This window comes from Heterocephalus glaber, unplaced genomic scaffold, assembly GCF_053883595.1.
Source record: "Heterocephalus glaber isolate CG9 unplaced genomic scaffold, H.glaber_assembly_v1.0 deba00000470, whole genome shotgun sequence".
Taxonomy (NCBI): domain Eukaryota; kingdom Metazoa; phylum Chordata; class Mammalia; order Rodentia; family Bathyergidae; genus Heterocephalus; species Heterocephalus glaber.
The window spans coordinates 3,001,509-3,027,713 of NW_028258145.1; the positions used below are offsets into that span (position 1 = coordinate 3,001,509).

General features: G+C 38.2%; 1 protein-coding gene across 2 annotated transcripts in view; it reads right to left on the bottom strand.

Moving 5' to 3' along the window:
• Positions 1 to 26,205, bottom strand: part of Tmem131 (transmembrane protein 131) — a 192,204-nt gene that overhangs the window by 56,735 nt on the left and 109,264 nt on the right. For both annotated transcript variants that reach the window (XM_004844395.3, XM_021258043.2), the window contains exons 8-19: positions 25,692 to 25,772; positions 23,823 to 23,973; positions 23,662 to 23,718; positions 22,725 to 22,786; positions 18,654 to 18,762; positions 15,600 to 15,708; positions 14,660 to 14,813; positions 14,397 to 14,567; positions 6,522 to 6,632; positions 6,299 to 6,433; positions 4,821 to 4,925; positions 2,917 to 3,003 (exon numbers count right to left, since the gene is read on the bottom strand). In XM_004844395.3, coding sequence (XP_004844452.1) covers positions 2,917 to 3,003; positions 4,821 to 4,925; positions 6,299 to 6,433; positions 6,522 to 6,632; positions 14,397 to 14,567; positions 14,660 to 14,813; positions 15,600 to 15,708; positions 18,654 to 18,762; positions 22,725 to 22,786; positions 23,662 to 23,718; positions 23,823 to 23,973; positions 25,692 to 25,772 — 1,332 coding nt within the window. The remainder of the gene's footprint in view (positions 1 to 2,916; positions 3,004 to 4,820; positions 4,926 to 6,298; positions 6,434 to 6,521; positions 6,633 to 14,396; positions 14,568 to 14,659; positions 14,814 to 15,599; positions 15,709 to 18,653; positions 18,763 to 22,724; positions 22,787 to 23,661; positions 23,719 to 23,822; positions 23,974 to 25,691; positions 25,773 to 26,205) is intronic.

Below are 26,205 nucleotides of genomic sequence, written 5' to 3' on the forward strand. Positions count from 1 at the left end.
ATTGATTTCTGCTCTGATCTTTATAATTTCATCCATTATATGAGCTTTGGGTGTGTCCTGCTCTTCTTTTTCTAGAAGCTTGAGGTTCAGCATCAGGTTGTTTAATTGGGCTCGCTGTGTTTTCCTAATATGTGTATTCAGTGCTATGAATTTTCCTCATAAGACTGCTTTCATTGTGTCCCACAGATTCCGATATGTTGTATTGTCATTGTCATTTAATTGAAGGAACTGTCTGATTTCTTCTTTAATTTCCTTTGTGACCCATTGGTTATTCAGAAGCGTGTTGTTCAATTTCCCTGTGTTTATGAAGTTTTTGCTGTTTCTTTTGCTATGGATCTCCAGTTTCATTGCACTAACATCTGATAATATCCAGGGGATAACTTCAATTCCTTTGCACTTATTTAAACATGTTCTATGAGCGAGTATGTGGTCTATTTTTGAGAATGACCCATGTGCAGCTGAGAAGAATGTGTATTCTGATTTTGTGGGGTGGAAGACTCTGTAAACATCTGTTAAGTTCATTTGTTCAAGAGTTCGATTGAGTTCTAGTATTTCATTACTTATTTTTTGTCTAGTTGATCTGTCTATTTGTGACAGTGGGGTATTGAGGTCCCCCACTACAACTGTATTAGTGCATATATGACTTTTCATGTCCGTCAGTGTTTGTTTTGTATAGTCGGGTGCACTAGTGTTTGGTGCATAGATATTTATGATTGTCATGTCTTCATGTTGGATTGCTCCCTTTACAAGGATGCTGTGTCCTTCTCTGTCTCTTAACCAGTGTTGGTTTGAAATCTACTTGATCTACAAAGAGGATAGCTACTCCTGCTTTTTTTCAGGTTCCCATCACATGGAGTATTGTTTTCCACCCTTTAACTTTCAATCTATGAGTTTCATTTTGAATTGTGTTTCTTGTATGCAGCATATTGTTGGATTTTGCTTCTTGACCCATTCTGCCAGTCTATTTCTTGTGATTGGTGAATTGAGACCATTAATATTGATGGTTATAACTGATACATATTGACTTATCATTGTCATGATTTTTTCTTTTTCTTGGATTCTCCCCCTTTACATTTAACTTCTTGTCATGCCCGATGGGTTCATTCTGTTGTGCTTCCTGGGGTTGTGATTCTCTTGTCTGTCCCTAGGATACTGTTCAAAATTTTTTGGAGTGCTGATTTGGTATTCATGAAGTTTCTAAGGTACTCTTTGTTATGAAAGTATCTTATTTCTCCATCCATTTTGAAAGATAGTTTTGCAGGGTACATCAATCTGGGTTGGAGGCTGTTTTCCTTTAGGGGTTGGAATACGTCACTCCAAGCTCTTCTTGCCTTGAGGGTTTGCATTGAGAAGTCTGCTGTGATTCTGATGGGCTTTCCTTTGTATGTGATTTGTTTGTTTTCTCTGACTGCTTGTAGAACTTTGTTCTTCTGCTGAATTTCTGGAATCTTAACAATTATATGCCTATGTGTAGATTTTTTTGATCAAGGCTAGTTAGAACCCTATATGCCTCACTTATCTGTATGTCAAGTTCTTTTCCCCTGCTTGGGAAGTTTTCTGCTATTACTTCTGTGAACAGTTTTTTTATGTCATCTGCACTCTCTCCTGTTTCTTCATTGAGCCCAATCAGTCCTACGTTATTCTTTTTTGCATCGTCTAGCAGCTGCTGGATTGATTTATCGTGGTCCCTTACAATTCTGAAGCAATTTTTCTTTTCCTGGTCACTAATTGCAATCTTATCTGCTATATCTGAAATTCTGTCCTCACATTGGCTCATTCTGCTGTGTAGACTTTCAATGGAGTTTTTGATGTCCTGGAAATCTGTTTGCATCTGTTTTATGGATTCCATTTGCTTTCTATGTTGGCATTCCATCATGTTCCTGAGCTCCTCTCTAGATTTATTAATCATGTCTTGCACTACGAGCACAATCTCTGCTGTTATCTGAGAAATTATTTCTGATTTCATTTTTTCCAGATCCTCTTTTGTTGCCAGTTCAGGGAGTCCAGGTGGTTGAGTATCAGTGTTCCATCTCCTTTCCCTTTGGGGTTGCTGTGGGTGATCTGGAAGTCTGGTTTTGAGACTTGTTTATGTGTCTTTTCATTTCAACCCCCAGGAGGAGGGGGGTGTTGTTGGCACCCACGTGGTCACCTCCTCTGACCTTCGAGCAGTGGGATGGTGGCTCAGGAGCCCCTACCTCTGGGCTGTGAGCGGCAGGATGGATGGTGGCCTGGAAGCCCCTTCCTCTGAGCAGGGAGCAGTGGCCTGGAAGCCCCTTCCTCTGTGCTGGGAGCGGCAGGATGGATGGCGGCCTGGAATCCCCTTTGTCTGTGCCGAGAGTGGTAGGATGGAAGGCCCATTTTATCTTTTCTTAAAACTCTTCCGGGTCGGGGATTTAGCTCAGTGGTTCTGCTGCCTGCCTTGCAAGCGCAAGGTCCCAAGTTCCAAAAAACAAAAGTACCAAAAAAACAAATAACTTTCTTCCATTCTTAAAAACTGGATAACTCACTACTGCACTCCACCTGAATCCACCTGGGACTTCAGTGCCACTGCACCTTGGATGAAGCTGTTCCCTGCCCCAAATACAAGTCCTCACCACCCCTTATCTCTGCCAGAAGAAAGTCTAAGCCAGCTCAGATGTAACTCATAATGAGATACACATTTCCCTCCCAGTACTTTCTTGGTACCCTTCTTCAGAGGTGATTTCTACACACCTATGAACCACAGGTCTATTTCCCACTCTAGATAGAAAAGTTCTGAAAGAAAGGACTATTTCTTATTGTTCTTTGTACCTTCTAAAGAACCTGGTGTAACAATTACTAAAGAACAATGGACATTACTGTTGGGTTCTAGAAAGAACGAGGTAGAGGGAAAGCAAAAGAATTACCAAGAAAAAGTCTATAAATAAAGTGTCTTACTGGAAAGGAAGGAGGAAGAACCATGTGCTTAGGGAAGCAGGTCAGAGAGCCCACTGCAATCACAGCCTTGACAGGGATGGTCAGGATCTGCAGAGGGAGGCAAACCATAATGAAGTCAGCATCCAAGTCTGTGAGCCATCTTGACAATTACTGTGTTGTTTTGGGGGGTTAAAAAATAAAACTCATTTTGGGACTTCTACTAGCAATAATCACCTGAAAACCTGTATTAAAGTTATCCATGGATACTATTTAATCTGGCCAAAGTTCTCCATAAAATATAATAAAATACAGTAAATTTCCAAATGTCACAAGACACTTCAGTAATTCACTGAAAACATAGTTAACAAGACTAAACAATGAGAAAGAAATGAAGACAGATTTTTTCAAAGCACAAAAATTTTGTAGGTGATTAAAGAGGAAAGTCAAATTGTACACCTAAAACAATGTATATAAAACCCCAGCATTTTCTAGTTTTGTAGCTCTCTACTGTTTTGTTTATAGAAAAAGACATTGATCTAACTTTAAAAAAATGAGTTGATAATTCTAGAGTTAGACTCCACCTCACACTCCAATAATATCACAAATTAGTGATGCAATGATATGAGAAGACAGTCACTCTTATTTTTATCCATATAATTAAAGCTTAATTCTGAAAAGTCTTAATTCTGAAATGTATTTCTATGATGAATATAAGCATAAGCATGAATTTCTTACTTTCAGATGCAATTCATTTGATATACTCCCAACAAATCACTGATTATTAAATGGCCAATTATGTTTATTTTGCAATTAGGTTTCTTTCACATGAGGGTTGCGTATGCTGAAAACACATAATGGGAAGACAAGGGTAGCACCTGTTGAATTTAGCAGTGTTTGACTTCCCAAAGAGCCTCTAAATATTAAAAGTATTTAGGTCTGGCAGAAATATATCCATTCAAGATTTTACTGAAGGCAACATTAATCCCACAACAGTCTTTAAAAAGTTCAAAGAGCCTTTAAAAAAAAAACAAACTTGACATAGAATGTCTCTTGTAAATATAAATGTAAAATACCTGATTCTTCATGTTGCCCCCTTTTTTGGAGATGTTACACAGGAGACATTTATGACTGCAAGAAGAATCAGATACTGAGCTTGGGAAATTTAGTCAGGCTCTGTGCAATTTTATAGCTATCTGTAATCAAATTTCGAACAGAACAATTCCAAAGGTGCTAGGGCATTGTTTCAGCTTATGTGTAGATGTCTCCTGAAAGGCGCATGGGGTCGCAGGTGGAGCTTTTTGGGGGTGGCTGGATCTAAGGTGTGTTAATTTGGAATAAGGGTGTGATAACTAAATCAGTCTGCCAATTGGTTTAGCATAGTTCTGGTTGGATAAAGGGTGGGAAGGCCCACCCTGAGTGTGGGAAGTACCAACCAACAGGCTTGTAGCCTGAATGGAATAAAAGGGAAAGGGGGGCTGCTGGTTTCTTCCTACCCTGCCATGGACTGTTTCTCCTCTGCCATTACCCTCTGCTTTGGAGCCAGGTGACTATGGATTGAAACCTCTACAAACTGAGCTAAAATAAACCTTTCCTCCTTTAACTTTGGCTGCTTGGTATTTTGTCTCAGCAATAAGAAAAGATAACTAAGTTATTTTTCTGAAGCTGCTATTTCAGTAAGGAGATTTGGGTTTTATGAGAAAACCACAAGGAAATCCATACCAATTTTCTATAAACTAGTCTCAAAGCTCAGTTTTTAAGGCATGACACTGGTAAACTGTAACTTTCTGAGTAAATTTAGTTCTTTGTTTCTATAAAAATAAAAACCCCATAAATATGTGCGATTTTTCATTTATCAGTTTACAAAACAAAAAATAGGACTTATTCAGAAAAAGCCCATTCACATGAATTTCCCACAAAGTCCTTACCTCATAGTCTGTTGTGATTTGTATGGCTCCATCATGAATCCCTTCTAGTTTTTTTGCAGTAAGTTTGACTCTGAATACCGCAAAATAGCCTGAAGCTAATATAACCTAGATGTGGTAAAAATGACATCATTCATTATCCTTGCAAGTTGAAGTTTTTTATTAAAGTGGAAAGGAAGGTTATAGTGATAAACTGATCTCCACATCTTTATCCTAGTACAATAGTGAATTACCATATCTTTTCTTTTTTTTTTTTTTGGTACTGGGGATCGAACTCAGGTCCTTGTGCTTGCACAGCAGGTGGTGAAACCACTGAGCTAAATCCCCGGCCCCATTACCATATCTTTGTGTACAAGCTCCTCAAAATACCACCCATCCCTTAATGTTCACCTACTACACTTCACAAGCCACCGAGAACATGGGTTCTAGAGAGCAGTCAGCTCCCATCCAGGGAAGGCTGTGGTCCTCCAGCCAGCAAAGCTCCTCATTCACTGCCCATGCTTCTGTGAGGCAAAAGTGTGTGTGTGTGTGTGTGTGTGTGTGTGTGTCTGTGTGTGTGTGTCTGTGTGTGTGGAGAGCAGAGTCCACAGCCTTCCACTAGCTCTTCAGTCACAGGCTGGCACAAGCCTGCTCCAAGTTCTGAGTGTCACTCTGAATGCTAACAGTGCATAGCACTGGAGTGTGGATGCTATCAAAACAATCCTATGCCCATTTGTCAGCAGTCTCTGTGCATAAGGATACTGGCTTTTCCTTTTGTAAAACTGCCCTAAGGAGGCTACTCTAACCTACAGATGAGATTCATGCAGTTCTTTTTCAAAAGGTGATGCTACCAATTCTATTCTTAGTAGGTATTAACTCCCAGTTCCTTTTTCATCAGTGGTGAGAGATGAGACTGATCTATTTGTTTTCTTTGTTTAGTGATATCTTAATACCAACTGTACATGTTCATGAGACAGAGTGAGAGTACATGGGAAGATTCCCACAGAGATCAAACACTGCTTGCCTCTCGGATACTCTCCCAGTCGGTACACAATACTGGCTGAAATATTATTTTTTAATTGAAAATACTTCTCCGCACTGTTCAGGGCTCTCTCTCTTTCCCAGTAAACTTAATGAACAGGGGTTAGTTTAGTGCCCATGGGAATCTCTCAAGCTAATTTAAAGTCTGCTATAACTTTCTGTGACAAGGTAGGCCAACCCCTTTGGGTTTCAGTGCCCTCATCACAAAGGAGAGGGCTAAGCCGGGGATTTAGCTCAGTGGTGGCATGTCTGCCTTGAAAGTGCAAGGTCCTGAGTTCGATCCCCAGCACCAAAAAAACGAGAGGGCCAAAGCAGATTACCTGTAAGGTTCTTTCAATATCAAATAATCAATATTACAAGTTACATAAAATATTAATTGAGGTTTGCAACATAGAATTGCCTTTTACTTGCAGTTCAGACATCCACCTTAGTTTAAGGAAACAATAAGAAAGTTTACTTACTGATGACTGGTCTGATAAAGAGGATTTTTCCAACTCTGAAAGGCTTGAAATTATTGTAGTTCTATTGCCTTTTTCTGTAGCTACAAGTTCTATTGATAATCCATCTCCTATGATATGCCAACTTTTTATAGCCAACTTAAAAAAGAAAAAAATGTGAAAATTATTGTAACACAACTATGCAATCCTTAAATGTGATTTAGAATAAAAACAAAATTTTTTTTACCTCAATTGGATTGCTGTTTATAATTGCAAATAAAATATTACTTGCTTCTGTAGCACTCAGTACTCCAAAATCTATGAAACGTTCTTCTATTTTGGGGGGCAATACAAAGTACTGGAAAGATATAAAAGGACTAGATTAAAGATAAAACTACATTTATGTAACAAGAAAAAGTGATTACATTAAGATACACTGAAGTTTCTATATTTTATGAGTGTATATATATATGCGTACACACACACACACACGTGCACAGGTAGATGTACAATATGGTTTTAGAATTTTGCACAAATCTTTTTTTTTTTTTTTTTTTTTGGTACCAGATCGAACTTGGGACCTTGGGCTTGCAAGGCAGGTGGTGGAACCACTGAGCTAAATCCCGGGCCTGCACAAATTTTTTGAGTAATCAGAAATAAAAAGACCCTCTACTAAGCAGCTACGTTCTCCTTTGAAAGCATATAAAGAGGGACTGGGGACACCCTACCGAGGTCCCCAGTCCCGCGGAACACGCTGAATCAGCCCGCTGCAGACAGGCAGGTCTGTGCACGCCCTACCGAGGTCTTGAGTCACGCGGAAGACACCGAATCAGCCTGCTGCAGACAGGCAGGTCTGCCCATGCCCTACCGAGGTCCTGAGTCACGCGGAAGACGCCGAATCACCCCGCTGCAGACAGGCAGCCACCTGATTCCACATTACCAAGGCCCAGAGGACACCAGACCACCAGACCAAGGTACTGAGTCCCACTGTTCCGGGCCCATTAGTAGGCGCTTCCCAGTCACCATCCCTCCCGATGCTCCCAGCCCAGAGGAAAGGGCTTTTGGGCCACCTTCTGTCCCGCAGCTCCTGGCCCAGAGGAAGGGGCTTCCGGGCCACCATCCCTCCCACCGCTCCCAGCCCAGAGGGAGGGGCTTCTGAGCCACCATGACACTGCTCCTGGTCCAGAGGAAGGGGTTTCCCGGCCACCATCCCTCCGGCTGCTCCCAGCCCACAGGAAAGGGCTTTTGGGTCACCATCCCTACTGCTGCTGTCGGCCCGTCCCACCTCACCCAGCTCAGAGGAGGTAATCCGTGCAGGCGCTAACAGACCCCCGCCCCAGTCAAAATGAGAAAACACATAAATAAGTCTCAAAACCAGACTTCCAGATCACCTACAGCAACCCCAAAGGGAAAGGAGATGGAACCCTCTGATACTCAACCACCTGGAACCACTGAACTGGCAACCAAAGGGGATCTGGAAAAAATGAAATCAGAAATAATTTCTCAGATAACAGGAGAAATTGTGCCCCTAGTGCAAGACATGATTAATAAATCTAGAGAGGAGCTCAGGAACATGATGGAATCCCAACATAGGAAACAAATGGAATCCATAAAACAGATGCAAATAGATTTCCAGGACATGAAAAACTCCACTGAAAGTCTACACAGCAGAATGAGCCAGTGTGAGGACAGAATTTCAGATATAGAAGATAAGATTGCAATTAATGGCCAGGAAAAGAAAAATTGCTTCAAAATTATAAGGGAACATGAGAAATCAATCCAGCAGCTGCTAGATGATGCAAAAAAGAATAACATAAGACTGATTGGGCTTAATGAAGAAACAGGAGAGAGTGCAGATGACATAAAAAAATCTCTTCACAAAAATAATGGCAGAAAACTTCCCAAGCAGGGGAAAAGAGCTTGACATACAGATAAGTGAGGCATATAGGACTCCAAATAGCCTTGATCAAAAAAAATCTACACACAGGCATATAATTGTTAAGATTCCAGAAACACAACAGAAGAACAAAGTTCTCCAAGCAGTCAGAGAAAAGAAACAAATCACATACAAAGGAAAGCCCATCAGAATCACAGCAGACTTTCAACACAAACCATCAAGGCAAGAAGAGCTTGGAGTGACATATTCCAAGCCCTAAAAGAAAACAGCCTCCAACCCAGCTTGATATACCCTGCAAAACTATCTTTCTAAATGAATGGAGAAATAAGATACTTTCATGACAAAGGGCACCTTAGGAACTTCGTGAATACCAAACCAGCACTAAAAGAATTTTACACAATATCCTAGGAACAGACATTGAGGATCACAACCCCAGGAAGCAAAGCAGAATGAACCCATCGGCACGAGAAGAAATTAAATGGAAAGGGGGAGAACCCAACAAAAAGAAAAAGTTATGGCAATGACAAGTCAATACGTTTCAGTTATAACCATCAATGTTAATGGTCTCAATTCACCAATCAAAAGAAATAGACTGGCAGAATGGGTCAAGAAGCAAAATCCAACAATATGCTGCATACAAGAAACACACTTAATTCAAAAGGAAACTCATAGACTGAAAGTTAAAGGGTGGAAAACAATACTCCATGAGACAGGAACCCGAAAAAAAGCAGGAGTAGCTATCCTCTTGGCAGATCAAGTAGATTTCAAACCAATACTAATTAAGAGAGATGAAGAAGGACACTACATCCTTGCACAGGGAAAAATCCAAGAGGAAGAGATGACAATCATAAGTATCTATGCACCAAACACTAGTGCACCCAATTCTATGAAACAAATACTGATGGACATGAAAAGTCCTATATGCACTAATACAATTGTAGTGGGGGACCTCAACACCCCACTGTCACAAATAGATAGATCAACTAGACTAAAAATAAGTAATGAAATACTAGAACTCAATCGAACTCTTGAACAAATGAACTTAACAGATGTTTACAGAGTCTTCCACCCCACAAAATCAGAATACACATTCTTCTCAGCTGCACATGGCTCATTCTCAAAAATAGACCACATACTCACACATAGAACATGTTTAAGGAAGGGCAAAGGAATTGAAGTTATCCCCTGTATATTATCAGACCATAGTGCGATGAAATTGGAGATCTATAGCAAAAGAAACTCAAAACATTTCATAAACACGTGGAAATTGAACAACACACTTCTGAATAACCAATGGGTCACAGAGGAAATTAAAGCAGAAATCAGACAGTTCCTTCAGTTAAATGACAATGACAATACAACATAACGGAATCTATGGGACACAATGAAAGCAGTCTTATGAGGGAAATTCATAGCAGTGAATATGCATATTAGGAAAACAGAAGGAGCCCAATTAAACAACCTGATGCTGAACCTCAAGCTTCTAGAAAAAGAAGAGCAGGACAACCCCAAAGCTCACACAAGGGAAGAAATTATAAAGATCAGAGGAGAAATCAATGCAATGGAGACTAAGAGAACGATACAAAAAAATCAATGAAGCCAAGAGTTGGTTCTTTCAAAGAATCAACAAAATTGATAAACCTTTAGTCAACCTTATCAGAAAAAGGAAAGAAAAGGCCCAAATCCATGCAATTAGGAATGAAAAGGGTGAAACTACAACAGACCCAGCAGAAATCCAGATGATCATCAATACCTACTTCCAGAACCTATACGCCAATAAGATGGACAACACAGAAGAAATGGACAGATTCCTAGATACATATGAATTACCAAAGTTGAATGAAGAAGACCTAAAAATTCTGAACAACACAATATCAACCAATGAACTTGAAAATGTAATTAAAAACTTATCACCTAAGAAAAGCCCGGGTCCTGATGGCTTCACTGCTGAATTCTACAAGACATTTAGAGAGGAACTGCTGGCGCTACTGTTCAAACTCTTCAATGAAATTGAAAGGGAAGCAATACTCCCAAATTCATTCCTGGAAGCAAGCATCACCTTGACCCCCAAAGCAGAGAAAGACCCAACTGAAAAAGAGAACTATAGGCCAATCTCACTAATGAACACAGATGCAAAAATCCTTAATAAGATATGGGCAAACAGAATGCAGAAGATCATCAAGAAGATCATACACCCTGATCAAGTGGGATTCATCCCAGGGATGCAGGGATGGTTCAATATACGAAAATCAATTAATGTAATACACTATATCAATAGAGCCAAGGACAAAAGCCATATGATTAGCTCCATAGACGCAGAAAAAGCATTTGACAAAATCCAACATGCATTTATGATAAAAACCCTACAAAAAATTGGAATAGATGGTCTCTACCTCAAACTGATAGAAGCCATCTATGAAAAACCAACAGCCAATATCATACTAAATGGTCCAAAACTGAAATCCTTCACACTCAAATCAGCAACAAGACAAGGATGTCCACTATCACCACTCTTGTTCAATATAGTTCTGGAAACATTAGCCACGGCAATTAGACAACAGAAAGAAATAAAAGGAATAAAGATAGGTAATGAAGAAGTCAAATTGTCATTCTTTGCAGATGACATGATACTCTATATAGAAGACCCCAAGAACTCCACCAAAAGTCTTCTAGACTTAATAACCAAATTCAGTCAAGTAGCTGGTTACAGGGTCAACACAAAAAAATCAATAGCTTTCCTCTACACCAATGACAGACTCACTGAGAGAGAAATAGGGCAAATAATTCCTTTCACAATAGCATTCAAAAAACTGAAATACCCAGGAATCATCCTAACAAAAGAAATCAAAGACCTCTTCTCTGAAAACTATGGCACTCTGAAAAGAGAGATTGAAGATGATATCAGAAAATGGACAGACATCCCCTGCTCCTGGGTAGGAAGGATTAATATAGTGAAAATGGCCATACTTCCAAAACTACTCTATAGATTTAATGCAATTCCAATTGTGATCCCAGCAGCATACTTCATACACCTCGAGAAAACAATCCAAAAATTCATTTGGAGCAAGAAGAGACCCAGAATAGCAAAAGCAATTCTAGGTAACAGAGACATGGCAGGGGGTATCACAATCCCCAACCTGCAACTCTACTACAAAGCTACTGTGATAAAAACAGCATAGTACTGGCAAAGAAACAGACTTGAGGACCAGTGGAACAGATTAGAAGATGCAGAAACAACGCCAGACACACTCAGCCATCTCACCTTCGACAAAGGAGCCAAACACCCTCACTGGAGGAAAGATAGCCTCTTTAATAAATGGTGCTGGAAAAACTGGGCTTCAACTTGCCAAAGATCAAAACTAAACCTGTATCTCTCACCATGCACTAAATTAAAATCAAAATGGATTAAAGATCTAAATATTAAAATAGAAACTCTGAACCAGTTGGAACAGAGGTTAGGTAGAACCCTTGGAGACATCGGTGTAGGAAAAGATTTTATGAACAAAACCTCAGCTGCCCATGAACTAGCACAATCAACAAATGGGATCTCTTCTTATTAAAAAGCTTTTGCACAGCAAGAGAAACCACCAGCAGTGTGAAGAGACAACCCACAATGTCGGAAAAAATCTTCACCTGCTCTTCCTCAGACAAAGGTCTACTATCTCGAATCTATAAAGAACTTAAAAAGATCAGACCTCCCAAATGTAAAGACCCAATCCAAAAATGGGCATCTGAAATGAACAGACATTTCTCAGACAAAGAAGTAGAAATAGCAAATAAATACATGAAAAAATGTTCAACATCACTGGTCATTCGAGAGATGCAAATGAAAACAATGCTGAGATTCCACTTCACTCCAGAAAGAATGGCTGCTATCATGAAATCAACCAATAACAAATGCTGGCGGGGTTGTGGGGAAAGAGGAACCCTGCTCCACTGCTGGTGGGAGTGTAGACTGGTGCAAGCACTGTGGAAATCAGTATGGAGATACCTCAAAGAACTAGGACTGGAAGTCCCATTTGACCCCGCTATTCCACTGCTGGGGATCTTCCCCAAAGAATTAAAAGAATCATACCACAGTGATATATGTGCACCCATGTTCATAGCAGTGCAGTTTGTAATAGCTAAAACTTGGAAACAGCCCAAATACCCATCAACTGGAGAATGGATAAAGAAAATGTGGTTTTTTTTATAATGGAGTACTACTCAGTCATAAAAAATGAGAAATTAGAGACATTTATAGCTAAGTGGATGCACATTGAGGCAATACTCTTAAGTGAAATAAATAGGACACACATGTGTAAATACCGAATACTTTCTCTGGTGTGAGAAACTGAAAGTGTAAATAAGGACTAAATGTATAATAGGTAATGTGAAATAGGAAGAAAAGGGGCAAAGGGGAAGGAAGTGGGAGGTCTAAGGGAAAGGATAGAAGGGAATGGGATTAATATGAGAAAATGGAAAATAGGAACAAAATTTTTGTAAATAGGGAGGGCTGGAGGGGTTGAAGGGAGGGCTGGGCAACGGTGGAAAACAAGAACCGAGAGAGACTATGTAAAGGTGCAAATTTCCAATGATGAATGTCATTATATTGTATACCTAAAATGTACCCATTATTAGAATGAATAATCAATAATGTAAAATTGCAATAAATGGTCCAAAGGGGTAGGGTAGTGGGAGGCACAGGGGAAAGGAAAGAAGGGAAAGGAAAAAATGATGAGAAATGGAAAAAATGGAAATAAACTCTTTGTAAATAGGGAAGGGTGGAGGGGTTGAAAGGAGGGCTAGGAATGGGGGAAAAATAAGAACCAAGATGCATTACATAAAGGTACAATTCCCAATGAGAAATGTAATTGTGTTGTATACCTACAATATACCAATAAAAGAATTTAATACAAAAAAAAAAAAGAGGTACTGGGGATTTAGCTCAGTGATTCCGCCTCCTGCTTCGTAAGTGAAAGGTCTTGAGTTCAATCCCTGGTACCAAAAAAAAAAAAAAAAAAGCAAGCATATAAAGAAAGGAAGACAAAAGTTAAGGAGAGGTTAAGTGGAACTCTTGGGGATTAAGGCAAAGAATCTATGATCTCAGTAGACACCAGACGAATACAAATAAGGAATCATTTGAACAAAATAAATGAAGGAGTGGGACAATACTGGAGGTCTCTTCTTCAACTCTACAATACTAACTGAGGTTGACTTTGGAAGACATTTCTATATGTCCTATTTTCCTTTTTATCTTTCCTAACAGTTTTCTCTCTTATTCAACTTCTTTCATTATCCCCTCTCAAAACAGTTTCCTATGGATTTTTTTCTGGTTTATTTTCTATACCAAGATGAACTTTATTCTTTCCTTCTGTGCTATTTCCTTCCCTGTGTGTGTTTACCATGTTATTTTCTTCTTTCCTAGCTCTGGGGTCCATCTAGGATGTGAAGGATGCCTCTGTCCAGTGTACTCATGCTGTATGTCCTACCCTACCCACCAGTCTCTAATAGCTGCTGCAGATCTACTGCTCTGGTATCACAGTTCCTGTGTTGAAGTAACCCTTATTTTACTTTTTTTTTGGTACCAGGGATTGGACTTGGGTACTTGCACTTGCAGGGCAGGTGGCAAAACTACTGAGGTAAATCCCCAGCCCAACACTTATTTTACTTAATAATGGCCTCAAAGTGGAAGGTAATAGTGCCAAATATCGATGCCAGCAATTCAAATAAGCCAGAGAGAAGCTAGAAAGTGCTTTAATTGAAAAGGTGAAAATAATAATTTCAATTTCAGCATAGTTATAATTATTCTATATTATTATCATTTGTGTAATTCTATATCTTACTGGGCCTAATTTATAAATTAAACTTAATCATTGGTATGTATATATAGTAAAGGTCTTCCAAATCTGTGGGTTCCACATCTGTAGTTTTTGGAGGTTATATACAAATATTTTGCCATTTTATATAAGGGGCTTGTGCACGCATGGAGTTTGTGTCCACAGAGGACTCTGGAATCAATTTTCTTGGAACACAGAAGTATGACTATGTAAGACTCAGTACTATCTCTGGTTTTAGGTACCACAGGGGATGGGTAGGGTGGGCATTGCATCTTGAAAGTACATCAATGCATAGGGCACATATAACAGCAAAACTTTAGAGTATGAAACACAACTGCCTAATAATACCTGAAAAAACAAAAAATAGGCAGGGAGTTTACATTTTAAATGTGGATAACATACTTACATCTAAAAACCCTGTATATACCCGTACAGGTAAATGGAATTTGGAAGCATTGGTAATAAGTAAAATGTTATTATCTATGTGCATGGATGATGTAGACGGCATAAAAAGCAGAGTAAAAATGTATCCTGATTCATTAGGAAGAATTAAGACTGGTTTGCTGAAGTTGTGAACCTAGGAAATGGAAGGAGAGAAAAACATAAAGTGTCAATATCATCTAGTTGGTAGAACAGCAAACTAAAAATCAGGAGGGTTCCCAGACATACTTTAAACATTGCTTTGGCTTCTTGTGGTAGTAACACATCATGAATGAGGATTGCAAAACTGAAAGTGTTAGTTAGGTAAATTGGCCTTTCCACAGGATCAGCAGGACTGTCTCGGATGTGAAATAAAGTTGCAGCATGATCAAATCCCAAATAACTATTTGAAGAAAAAAAAAACAAATAATTTTTATTTCTATGTGCTTATTTAAAACCCAAGTTCTTTGTAATAATTTACATTTATCATTAAGGACTGTATTACAGAACTAGAACTATTATATTTTAATCATTAACCACATGATTTAAAATAAATTTAGATATATAAGGAACGCAAAGAATTACAGTACTCTCTAATGAATTATACATAATCAAATAATTAGAATCAAGGTTGTATTAACAGGAAGGGGCTCAGTCTACTTTGAAAAATCAAGTTTATCATTAAAACTGCAACCAGCTTCGTTAAAATAAATAACTATCAAGTTGTATGTTAAATGTTTATTGGTTAGAGAGTGGAATTAGAGAGCAAATTACATGTGTTACTGCCCATTGATAAAAATTATAATTCTTGAAGTGTTTATGAGTTTATAGAATATAAATGATTTTGTTTCAAGTCACAAAATAGTACCAAGTCACATTCACTTGCATGTTACCAAAAGAATGACAGAATATAGTTCTAATGATTGAAATATTAAAAATCAGATTTGCTTTTGAATCATTAAAATCTTCATTTAAGCAAAACTTCTACTACCTTATTTACCTTTTTCTTCTAAGAAGGTAGGAAATAAATGAAATATAAGAGGTTCTCTTTTATGATTGAGATTGTTCTTTATAACAACAATCCCACTGGGATGAATTTGGGTATGGTTTTTGCAATGTGTTAACAGCAGGAAAGCAAAATTAACTAATTAGCAAAAAGTTATAAAGCTTATTTTAAGAAGAAACTCACCCATCTAAAACTTCTGCTTGATATGGTATTTCGAGTTTAGAATAACTCTTTTCCTTTGCTTTAACAGTTATTTTCCCAGAAAACTGAGATGGTTTTTTTGCCCTTGAGGCTAAAAGGAAGCATTAAAAATTTATTTTATTTTATTTTTTAACTACCAAAGAGTACGAATGATTTTCTGTGGACTGACAAAATTTTATTTTTTAAAAAACAGAAGTTTTCAAATTAGCCAACAGAGCACTTTTATTACATTTTAAATCAAAATATCATTTTTTCATACAAAACAGGAGAAATGTTTTGTTTTTCCTATAATGAGATAAACTGATACAAAACTAGCAAGTGAACACAAGCCAAAAGGAAAAACACTATCTAAAGCTGCTTCTTGGTAACTACAAGCACTGGCTTTGTAACAGCAGGGCTTCTCAACTATGGCACTATGAGCATTTAGGCCAGATTAATTCTCTGTTGTAGGGGCTGTCCTGTGCACTGCAGGGTGTCTAACTTCACTGGGGACTCTAGTTGCTAGATGTCATAACATTGCTCCAGAAGTAACACTGCTCCAAAAATGTCTGTTATTGCCAAATGTCTCCTGGGAGGCAAAACTGCTCCCTACTGAATACCACTGGCTCATAGCCGTACTGAGAAAGAAATAAGATTCCTTGTATGGCCAGTCTTGCAACAGTATGGACAAAGTAGTATGGGCAGAAGTAAGGAGCTCTGACTTCTCACATTTAGCCAACCTGAAGAGAAGCAGGAGGAGACAAAGCCTCTCCTATATCACAGCAGGTCCAGTTATTTTACTGTCCTCTGTGAGGAGGTGAAACCTCTAGATTTTGTAGTAGTTCTGACTAATTCCACCTGGAATTACAGAAATTGAGTCAATGGATTCAATCTGGGTACCCATGAGATGGCCCTTTCAAAGCAAGTAAAGAAGCTGTTCAACTTTATCTCCTTTAAAGTATTCCTGACTCACTTCCATGTGTGAGAAGAATTTTTATGTGAGTTCAGCAATGTACAGATGGCAACCTTAGATTTTAAAAATTGCCATTAAGCCTCTTATTTCTTTCTGCTTGCTAGTTAACCATCTCTGGGTGGTTTTAATTTTTCATTATTTTGATGTAAGGGTGATTATGAGGACCATAATTTAGGCATTTCAAGGTACCATGTTATATGTACTAATTTAGCAAATGAAGTAGTCAAAAATCTCAAGAAAAGTCAGTTAATAATCATAAAGGAGTGATTTTTGATGAGAAAGATAGTTGGTTGATAAGTGAGTACTGTAGAATTAATACTTGTGGCACATTCTGGAAACATTAAGTTAAATACAGAACATACTTCCTGCGTCTTAGCAATCAGAGAGGAGTTTTGTGTTAGGACCTGGGTGGCAGGAAGTGAGGTGGAAGATGAAAGTATTTCCTCTCAATATTAAAAACTACTTTTAAGAAATGTAACATTTCTCTGGGACACTGAGGCAGAAGGACCAAAAGTTCAAGGCTAGCCAGGGCAATTAAGCATTTTAGCGAGATCTAATCTCAAAATAAAAAAAAATAAAGAAAGGGCCAGGGATGTAACATTTGCTTTTTTTTTTTTTTTTTTTTTTTTTTTTTTTTGGTACTAAGGATCAAACTCAGGACCTTGCACTTGTGAGGCAGGCGGCAGAACCACTGAGCTAAATCCCTGGCACTGTAACATTTGCTTTTAAAGATGCTTTCCTTTTGTCTTTGCATTTAGTTTTACATAATTTCTTTAAGAAGCACTTGTTTTAGGGCCAGGGAGTATAGCTTGGTGGTAGAATGCTTGTTTAGTGGTGCTGCCTATATCTCAATGGAGACATCTGCTATGGTGTCAATAGCAGCTGGAGAGGAGGAGCTCTTAGCCCATGTAGAGTAAGGGGAAATGTGAGGCCTAACTTGGTACCCTGGGAAACCAGAGGGTGGCCTAGGTATCCTCAGAGCTCAGGAATCACTGCTGGCTGCTCTCCTCTGCTGGAGAAGAGTAGGTCCCTGCCTGGCATGGTCTCTCGGCAGCACCGACCACTCACCGAAGACTTGGATGGGAACTGTGACAACAGAACCTCCCCTGGCACAACTTCCCACTTCCTACATTTGCATTGTGCGAGCACACTGCCTATTTAATCCTGGTGCCTCAGGCTTCCCACTTGGTTCAGGGCATGGATTCTAAGGCCTGCATGTGGGCGGCCTGTGTCTTCCATCTAATCCTTCCTGGATGTCCCTAGGGCTTTCACACACTGCCTAGGGTGCAGCTGCTGGTCCCTGGAGTTGCCCACTGATGGGGTGGGGCTGCGCACATGGGCTCCAGCAGAGGGGCTTCACCAGAGGCCAGTTTCTGCTTTCCAGCTCCTCAGGTGCACAGTCTTCTGCAGAGTGTGTTTTTAAATGCAATCACATACACAGTTAAAGAGCTACTAAGTGACAATTTAAAATTTTTGTGACAGTAAATGTAATAAATACCTATTAAATCAGGCAAAACTGAATAAAAACATGCTGTAAAAATTTTAAAGTCCATGTTAACATTTCAAGTGACAAAATATACATTACACATGTTTGAAATAATGATTTGACAGTTCTATCACAAAGCTATTATTTTAGTTATGCAGGGCTGCTGCTTTGCTTACAAAAGCCAATACGTAAAAATGCTAGAAAGAATACCTTACTTTTGCTCTCACGCTTAAACATGCTTCTGAAATTTAAATATATTATCACTTAATTACAAAAAATTAATGACTGCACAATTAAAGCAAATTACAATAGATGTAACTGGTTAGCCCAGATTACAGATATATTCCAATTCCAATGTATTTGCTAATGTTTACCTATTGTTAATACTGATTTAGCTTTATGAACTTCATAAAGTTATGGTATTTTCTTTCATGAATCAATCAAGGGTTCATGATGGCTTATGGAAAAAACCTACACAGTAATTTAAAATCTGACTGTACAATGGTATGGATTTCTGTATGAACATGTCATCATAGATGTTTTCTAGTTTATCAGGGTAACATCATTCCATTAGAGAGAAAAAAAAGCAAATACTTACCATCAAAACTAATGCTCGCAACCTTGGTGTATTTACTTTCAGAAGCTTTTAATGTGACTGGTTTAAAGTGTACCGTTATAGCATCATTTTGTGGTGTTGGTCGAACACTCTGCAAAGAAAAAATATGTATATGTACACCATTATTTTGGTCTAATAGACTATTTGCTTTACACTAGAAAGTATACTAGAAAAATAAAGAAGAATGAAAATTTAAAGTTTAACTTCTGTGGTCCCTTAAAATGGAATAGGCTAGTAAAACTTTACATTAAGCTCATTAGAATCCCTTTGGAAAATAAAATGATGACCACATGAGAAACATGACAGATGAGGAAGTGTACAAATCTAAACCCTCACACTGGGTATGAGTACATAACACATTCAAAAAGGTATTTATTTCCCAAATGAATGTCTCCTTTGTGTATCACAGAAGGTGACATGAAGATGACCATGACAGGTCCCTCTTAAAGAAACCTACAGCACTAAATTTAACATCAGACTCTGAAGGCAAAGACTTAAGTGTGGCCTGGGGGGGGGCGTGGTTCTGCAGACTCCACCTCTTGCAGCATTTTTTCTTCTTCTCCAGGGTGTGGTTGTGCTGGGATGAGGGGCAGTGAGGCAGATGACAGGGACATCTGACTGGAAGAGGTTGGAATGCTTTAGGCTTAGAAAGTCAAATCTTTCTGCTCAAATAATTCTAAAATAACAAAAAGCAGTAAAAGCTTATATTTTTAGAGCATGCTTCAAAAAAGACATTTTAAGGTACAGTTATTTTGGTTATCCTGACCCTGTTCATTTTAATTTGAAGGGATATTAAAGATCGTAGCCCCCTTCTCTGTTTTATTGATGAAGAGAACTTCATGCTAGCCACTGATGTTTCAATAATTAGGCACCAAGAGGTCCAGGGATTTAGCTCAGTGGTGCCACTGCCTGCCTTGAAAGTACAAAGTCCCGAGTTTGATCCCTGGTACAAAAAAAAAAAAAAATAGACTGCAAGAGGCAGAACTAGAAACCAGGTTTCCTCACTTGGTTCAAGGCCATTGACCTGACTTCCTATTGCAGAAACACATATTCACAGTATCACAGTGTTGCACACAAATCTTGATTTTAAAGAATCTTCCTTTAGGGCTAGGGATGTACCTTGAATTTTACTTCTAATTTACTTTGAATCTTAACCTTGGTCTCAAAATCCTCCTGGAATATTTGTTGAATTTTGAGGGGCTTTATTAACCTGCTGCTGAAGCCTGTCATTTCTTATAGGAAAGAACACTGCTCTTTTCTGTGACATCCACCAAGCATGCCTGTTAATAGGAGACAGTCAGTTCCAACAAGTCATCAGCTTCTCCCAGAGAAATCTGCCTAAACTGAACATCAAAGGGCAGGCGCCTGAAGGCACCATAACCACAGAGCAGAGTGTGAAGAAAGAGACTGATTATGTTACCATGATTACAGGCACTGCCAGAGTAGCTCCCTTTCCCTTGCATTGCAGATTGCAGTTGATCCTCAGCTGTTAGCAAGCCTTTAAGGGCCTGGAATGAAGACCCCATGGCTCTGAAATTGTCTGTGCTTGGAATTCTTGTGGCCTTAGTGACTGGCATAGGGCTCTCTTAGCATTTTAACTCTTACCTGCCTCCTTTTTCTTTCTGAGGAAGCCTTCTCATCTGCTTTGAAATCTCACACTGGGGTGGGGTGGGGGTGAAGGATGTGTGTGTGTGTGTGTGTGTGTGTGTGTATGAGACAGATGGTGGTGGGGGGTAGAATACAGAACAAAGCAGTCTAACTTTAAGATAAACTACAATCTGGAGAAAGTTTCATTTTTTTGTTTTGTACTGGGGATTGAACTCAGGACCTGGCGCTTGTTAGGCAGGCGGCAGAACCACTGAGCTAAATCCCTGGCCCTTCATTTAGTTTCATCACACTAGTCTATCACTATAATACTTAAGAAAAGAGAAAGCATACAGAACATATGTGACAATTCAATAGTGACAAAAGTATGAGCCTGAGTAACTGCCTACTTTTCAAGCTTATTTTCCCTACCTGTTGAAAACATGAGGGTTGGGGGTGTTTTGGTAGATTCAATTAATTTTGCCATTTTTTTCAATTGGCCACTTTTATCTTGAAGTTACAATTTGTTAAAAAGATGATCTCATAAAGGTTAGAAATTTGCAGAGGACGTTTACAAACACGGCTCCAAATTCCTTCACATACTCTACTGCTATGAAACAGCAACAATAGAACCTTGGCCATTCCCAACACGTGTAACTCCTGGAAGTGGAGGTTCATCATTAACAATCACACCACTTTCTGGAGCTGAGGATGTAGCTTAGCGGCACAGCGCCTGCTTGGCAAATGAGAGGTCCTGAGTTTGATCCCCAGTACCAAAAACAAGAAACCAAACAATCACACCACCTTTAAAATGGTTTTTGTTCAAATGTAGTCTCTGTAAATAGGGAGAGCTCAGAATAGTTGAAAAAAAAGAAAAAGGTTTTTCTGCATATGAAACATACTTTAAAATATTCCATTCTAGAGGAAAATTTTATATTCTGTACTATTTTTGTCATAATATATACTGAACTAAGTAGTAAACAAATATTCAATTGATACTGTTTTATACAAATGGACTGAACTGTTTGCTCATTATCATTAAAGATAAACCTAAATCTGTTAAAACCCATTTCTGAAGGAAGTCAAAACAAACAAAAAGCAAAATAAAACACTTAAATAGTTGATTCACCTTGATGGCTTAACAGGAAAATACAAAATCATTACCTTGTGATAAACATATTTATACTAACAACCTTTTTTTTTTTTTTGGTACCAGGGATCAAACTCCGATCCTTGCGCTTGCGAGGCAGGTGGTGGAACCACTGAGCTAAATCCCCGGCCCAACTAACAACTTTTTTTAGTATTAGTCACTGACTATTGCTTATTCAAAGATAATCAAGAAATGGAAAAATATGGCAAGAGTCCCAGGAAAAGCAGTTTGCATATTCCTAAACATACTGTAGTTCCAGCCTTTTCTCATGCCATTTAGACCCAACTAATACTCAGTAACTCTCAAGGGAGAATCAACAGGCCAGGACCTTTTGAAAATGTTTATAGAAGCACATGAGCAAAAATGGAACACAACTGTTTAGTATTTAACAATTTTACTTTTAATAATTTATAAACGATTTCACTAAAACATATCAAGGGAACACTGGTAAAATTAGTAAGTAAATCTGTGATTTTGATATATAAATTAGTAAGAAAACCTCATGGAAACATTCCTCTTAAGATATTTCAGGCAAACTTATTTCAAAATGTATAGCATTTCTGTTTTGTAAATATTTAGGAAAACCATTTTCTCAATATTATGTTATAGACTACAGCAGGAGGGCTTGAATGTGGGGCTCCTGTCCATTAACAGGTGAGGAACTTTATTTATAGTCACTTGCATTAATAACACTATATTTAGAAAGACTAGTATTTAGAAAGAGACTGAATTACCTGAAGGAGAATTTAAAAAAAAAAGCTCAAAATTTAGCATTGCCTATCCCATCCCAAATATTTTATGTACTTGTGAAATGGAAGAAGGTACAAACCCTTCTAAAAATAAATCAGTCTCTAAGAAGTACATTATGTAGATGGTGCTGAAACAAACAGGGAAAACTTTTAGAAGCTTTCTTAAAACTCAGTTTCTACTGTGGGTGGGCCCTTCGCTCCCTTTTTACTTACCCATATCTTAAGCCTGACAATCAAATCCAATGAAATCCTTAGAATATGTTTTTAATTTTTCCCCACATGGCACAGAAATCCTAGGATTTATCCAGTTTATGGGCCTCTTGTTGGGTTCAGCTTGAATAGGAGCCTGAACTTTGGCTCACACCTGGCAGGGAGAAGACCTTCTACTGATCCTTACAACCTGGGTGGTGAGAGGTGGACTGGGTTTCTCATGTCACACTCAGAACCAAAGAGTACCCCAGTCACCACACAATACAACTCTTTAGAGCAAGGGCTTAATTATTTTGAACTCTGTCATAAATTTTAAAATAAAGACTATACAAATTAGGAAGGAAATAAGTAAAAACTTACTGTTATTGGTACATCTTTTGTTCCTGAATTTAATAAATGAAGATTTAAAACTTTTGGTAGATCTGTTAAGATGGAGGAGAAAAACGTTTCTCAAAAAGGTGTCCTTCTTAGCAAGTTAGAATATTTATCTTATTAGATTTCAAACTGAAGATGAAATGTAACCAATAAATATGATAATCACATTAATAAAAGAAACATTAAACAGGAATGACTTTATTCATAAAGACAGTGTGTACTTCAAGAACTGCCTACTCTGAAGCAAAGACTAAAAAAAGCCACATAATTTAGTGAACTCAGACATTACTAATCTTTCACTTCAAAGCATAATTAATAATATACATGAAATTATCAAACTAAAAGTAAATACAATTTTAAAAAATGTCTTCAATGCTAAATAACTAAATGTTAATTACATATGCCTCAAGTAAATCCCAAATTACAAGTACAGTAATCTTTTTCCTTAATAAAAATCTTCACCTGGGTTTTTAATTTTATAATTTAAATTCTTTCTCTGACCATCTGGGATAAATTTTTAACACTGTATCATTATAATGCAATTTAATAGTTTATATCTATTCAAAAACCCAAAAGTAAATCTTGAGTTCCTTAACTATAAGAAAAAAATATTCAGCATAACTGAATGGATGAGGAAGTGGATTAAAACAGTAGTTCCTACTGAGGAACTATAGTGCCTTAGTCTTCCATTCAAGATAATTGCATTTTGCCCTGACCTTATTTTCCTACCTGGTCAGCAACGCTACCATGCCAGGGGATAGGGTATAAACCTGTGAACACTGTGACTTCTCTAAGATCAATCACGAAATCCACTGAGAAATAACTTTCAAAGCTGAATTACAAAGCACAGTAGATTCACTCAGCACTGAATCCCTTTCACAAAAATTTTTCAAAAAGACTTACAGGCCTTTTTTTTTCTTACCTTGTGTTCGCAGTGTACCAAAATCTAACATTTCAGTTGAGGAATAAATACCTGGAGCTTGGAAAAAAAGAAAAGGAAACAATTATCTTTCATTTTGCCAGAGTAAGATGTACTCAAAACGAAACAAAACAAACTTGCAATATCTTCCATTTCCCACTAACCTGTTGTAACTTCAACTTCAACAGGAAGAATGATAAACTCTGTGCTGTCTGATGCATTTGTCTTTATTCTTATGAAGGCTGTGTGATTATCTGCTTCTCTGGATGAAAAACTGGCTCTCATCACCCCTTTAGTTTCATAAGGAGGAATTTCCTGAGAAGTGAACAGACCACAATGTAGCACAGCATTTGTAATGTCACAAAACTACCTTGTTTTATTGACTTAAAATGACATCAACTGAAAGACAGATTATTTTACATACCTATTAAAAAATACATTGCCAATTAAATATGTTCTACAGATTATAATACATGCTCCAATTCTGGAGAAAATTAAAATATGAAAAGATTTGCTTCTTAAAACTGATGGAATATGGTATGTAAAGCAAGCAAAGTAAAAGTCAAATGACTTGAAAATAAACTGGGCATGGTGGTGCGTGCCTGTAATCCCAACACTTGGGAGCCTGAGGCAGGAAGAGAGCTGAATGTTGAAGGCCAGCTACCTAGTGAGCTCAAAACCAGTCTGGACTACACAGCAGGACCCTGTCTCCAAAAAATAAGAATGGTTGAAAAAAAAAATCATCACTAAAAGGGAGAACTAATCTACAAAACCAGTAATTTTTTTTGATGCTTAATATGGGAATTTAGTCCTGAAATTCTCTACCTGACAGAAATGTCACCATTAGAGGTGCACAGGAATTTCTATAAATGATAACCAAGTGGGCTGAGACTCAGCTTTCCTTTCATTTAAAGCCTAACAAAACATAACAAAGCTTCCTAAACAAATCCAGTTTACCAACTGCATTTATTAATGCTCACGGTACAAAAAAACAGCATCAATTTTCAGTCTGGTAATGAGAGAACATTCATATACATATTAGAAGGAAGACTCATTGAAAAATTTAAAAAGGAAGTATGTGTGCACTGCTTTCCTAGTTTCAGAATTTGGCTTCCTGCAAACCACAGGAATTTCTCTGCACACACCTTTAGTACTGAGTTACATCCCTAGCCCTTTTTATTTTTATTTTTTTGAGACAAGGTCTTGCTATGTAGTTCAGACAGGCCTTGAACTTATTATGCAGCCCAGGCTGGCCTGGAACTCATGGTGGTCCTCTTGCCTCAGCCTTCTGAGTGGTGGGATTACAGGCCTACCCTACTATGCCCAGCTAGCCCTTTTTATTTTGAGACAGGGTCTTGCTAAGTCACTGCTATGACTGGTTTGAATTTGTGACCTTCCTGCCTCAGCTACACATTTGTTTCTAAATGTTCAAGTTGTCATCCTTCAAATGTCACCTCTACAACATTCCTTTTCTGGTGCAGGCTGGTCAGAAGACAATCAAGAGGTTGTGTGTGTGTGACACAGCAATTAATAAAGATATTTTGATCCTCAGAACTTATTTGGAAAATAAGCCAGTGGGTCTATAGTTATAGACAAGGAGTAATATCTTGTACCTTGTACCAAGGTCACTGACTTTTTGGATGAGCCAGCACATGGTAGATGACGACAGCAAGAGAAGTCTCATAAGGCAGGAGCCTTTGACAAGGTAGTTCTTGCATATTATGACCAGATTCATAATATGCAACTTTCCAATATAATTCTGAGAAAACAGCTGAACACAGCTTCCCATCCACACAGTGGGCTAAAGTGTCCACCAATTTTGTACACTGCTCTTTATAAGAATTATGACTTTATTTTTCCCTCGCTCTCCTTTCATTTTTCGAATATATTTGGTATACATTTAGCATTAAGACATTACTTAAAGAAAAGTTACCCATATTTTTTCAAGCAAAAAAGAGTTAAGGATTTTCTATTGTATTTAAGAAAATGATTGGTTCTCTGTGAGCACACGAGAGAAAACCGTTTCCACTCACCCACAGTTTCCTGGTCCCTCCTTGTTGGCCTGTTGGGAGTTCCAGATGCAGGTCTCCTCCACTGGAGTACATCTCTACAACCTAAGACAGAAGAGCACAGGAGGGCTAGGCTCCAAATCACATTCCCAACGCAAGGGACCTGCTGTTACCTAGGAATAATTTTGGCATGCTAATTTTCAGAAAAAACTAAAACATTTGTAGATATAAATGTAGGATAAGTATATCATATCACTAAGTTCAGTGTCTCATATGTGTAAGCAAGGATGGAGGTACCTTGGATCATGAACTTAATTTTTTCTACGATTCTGGAAAAGATAGCCACGTTTGTATTTGTGTGGGAAAGATGACCACGGTTGTTTGCCATGTGATGCAGAGTTTGCAAACAAAAACAAAATTCTGCCAAATGCACCTATTTGTGAACCAAACTTCAAACAAAAGTGTTTGTGAACTGAGGTACCACTGTACTTTTAATTGAAACAAGGCAGCTTTGAAAATCAAACTTAGAAACAGTGTA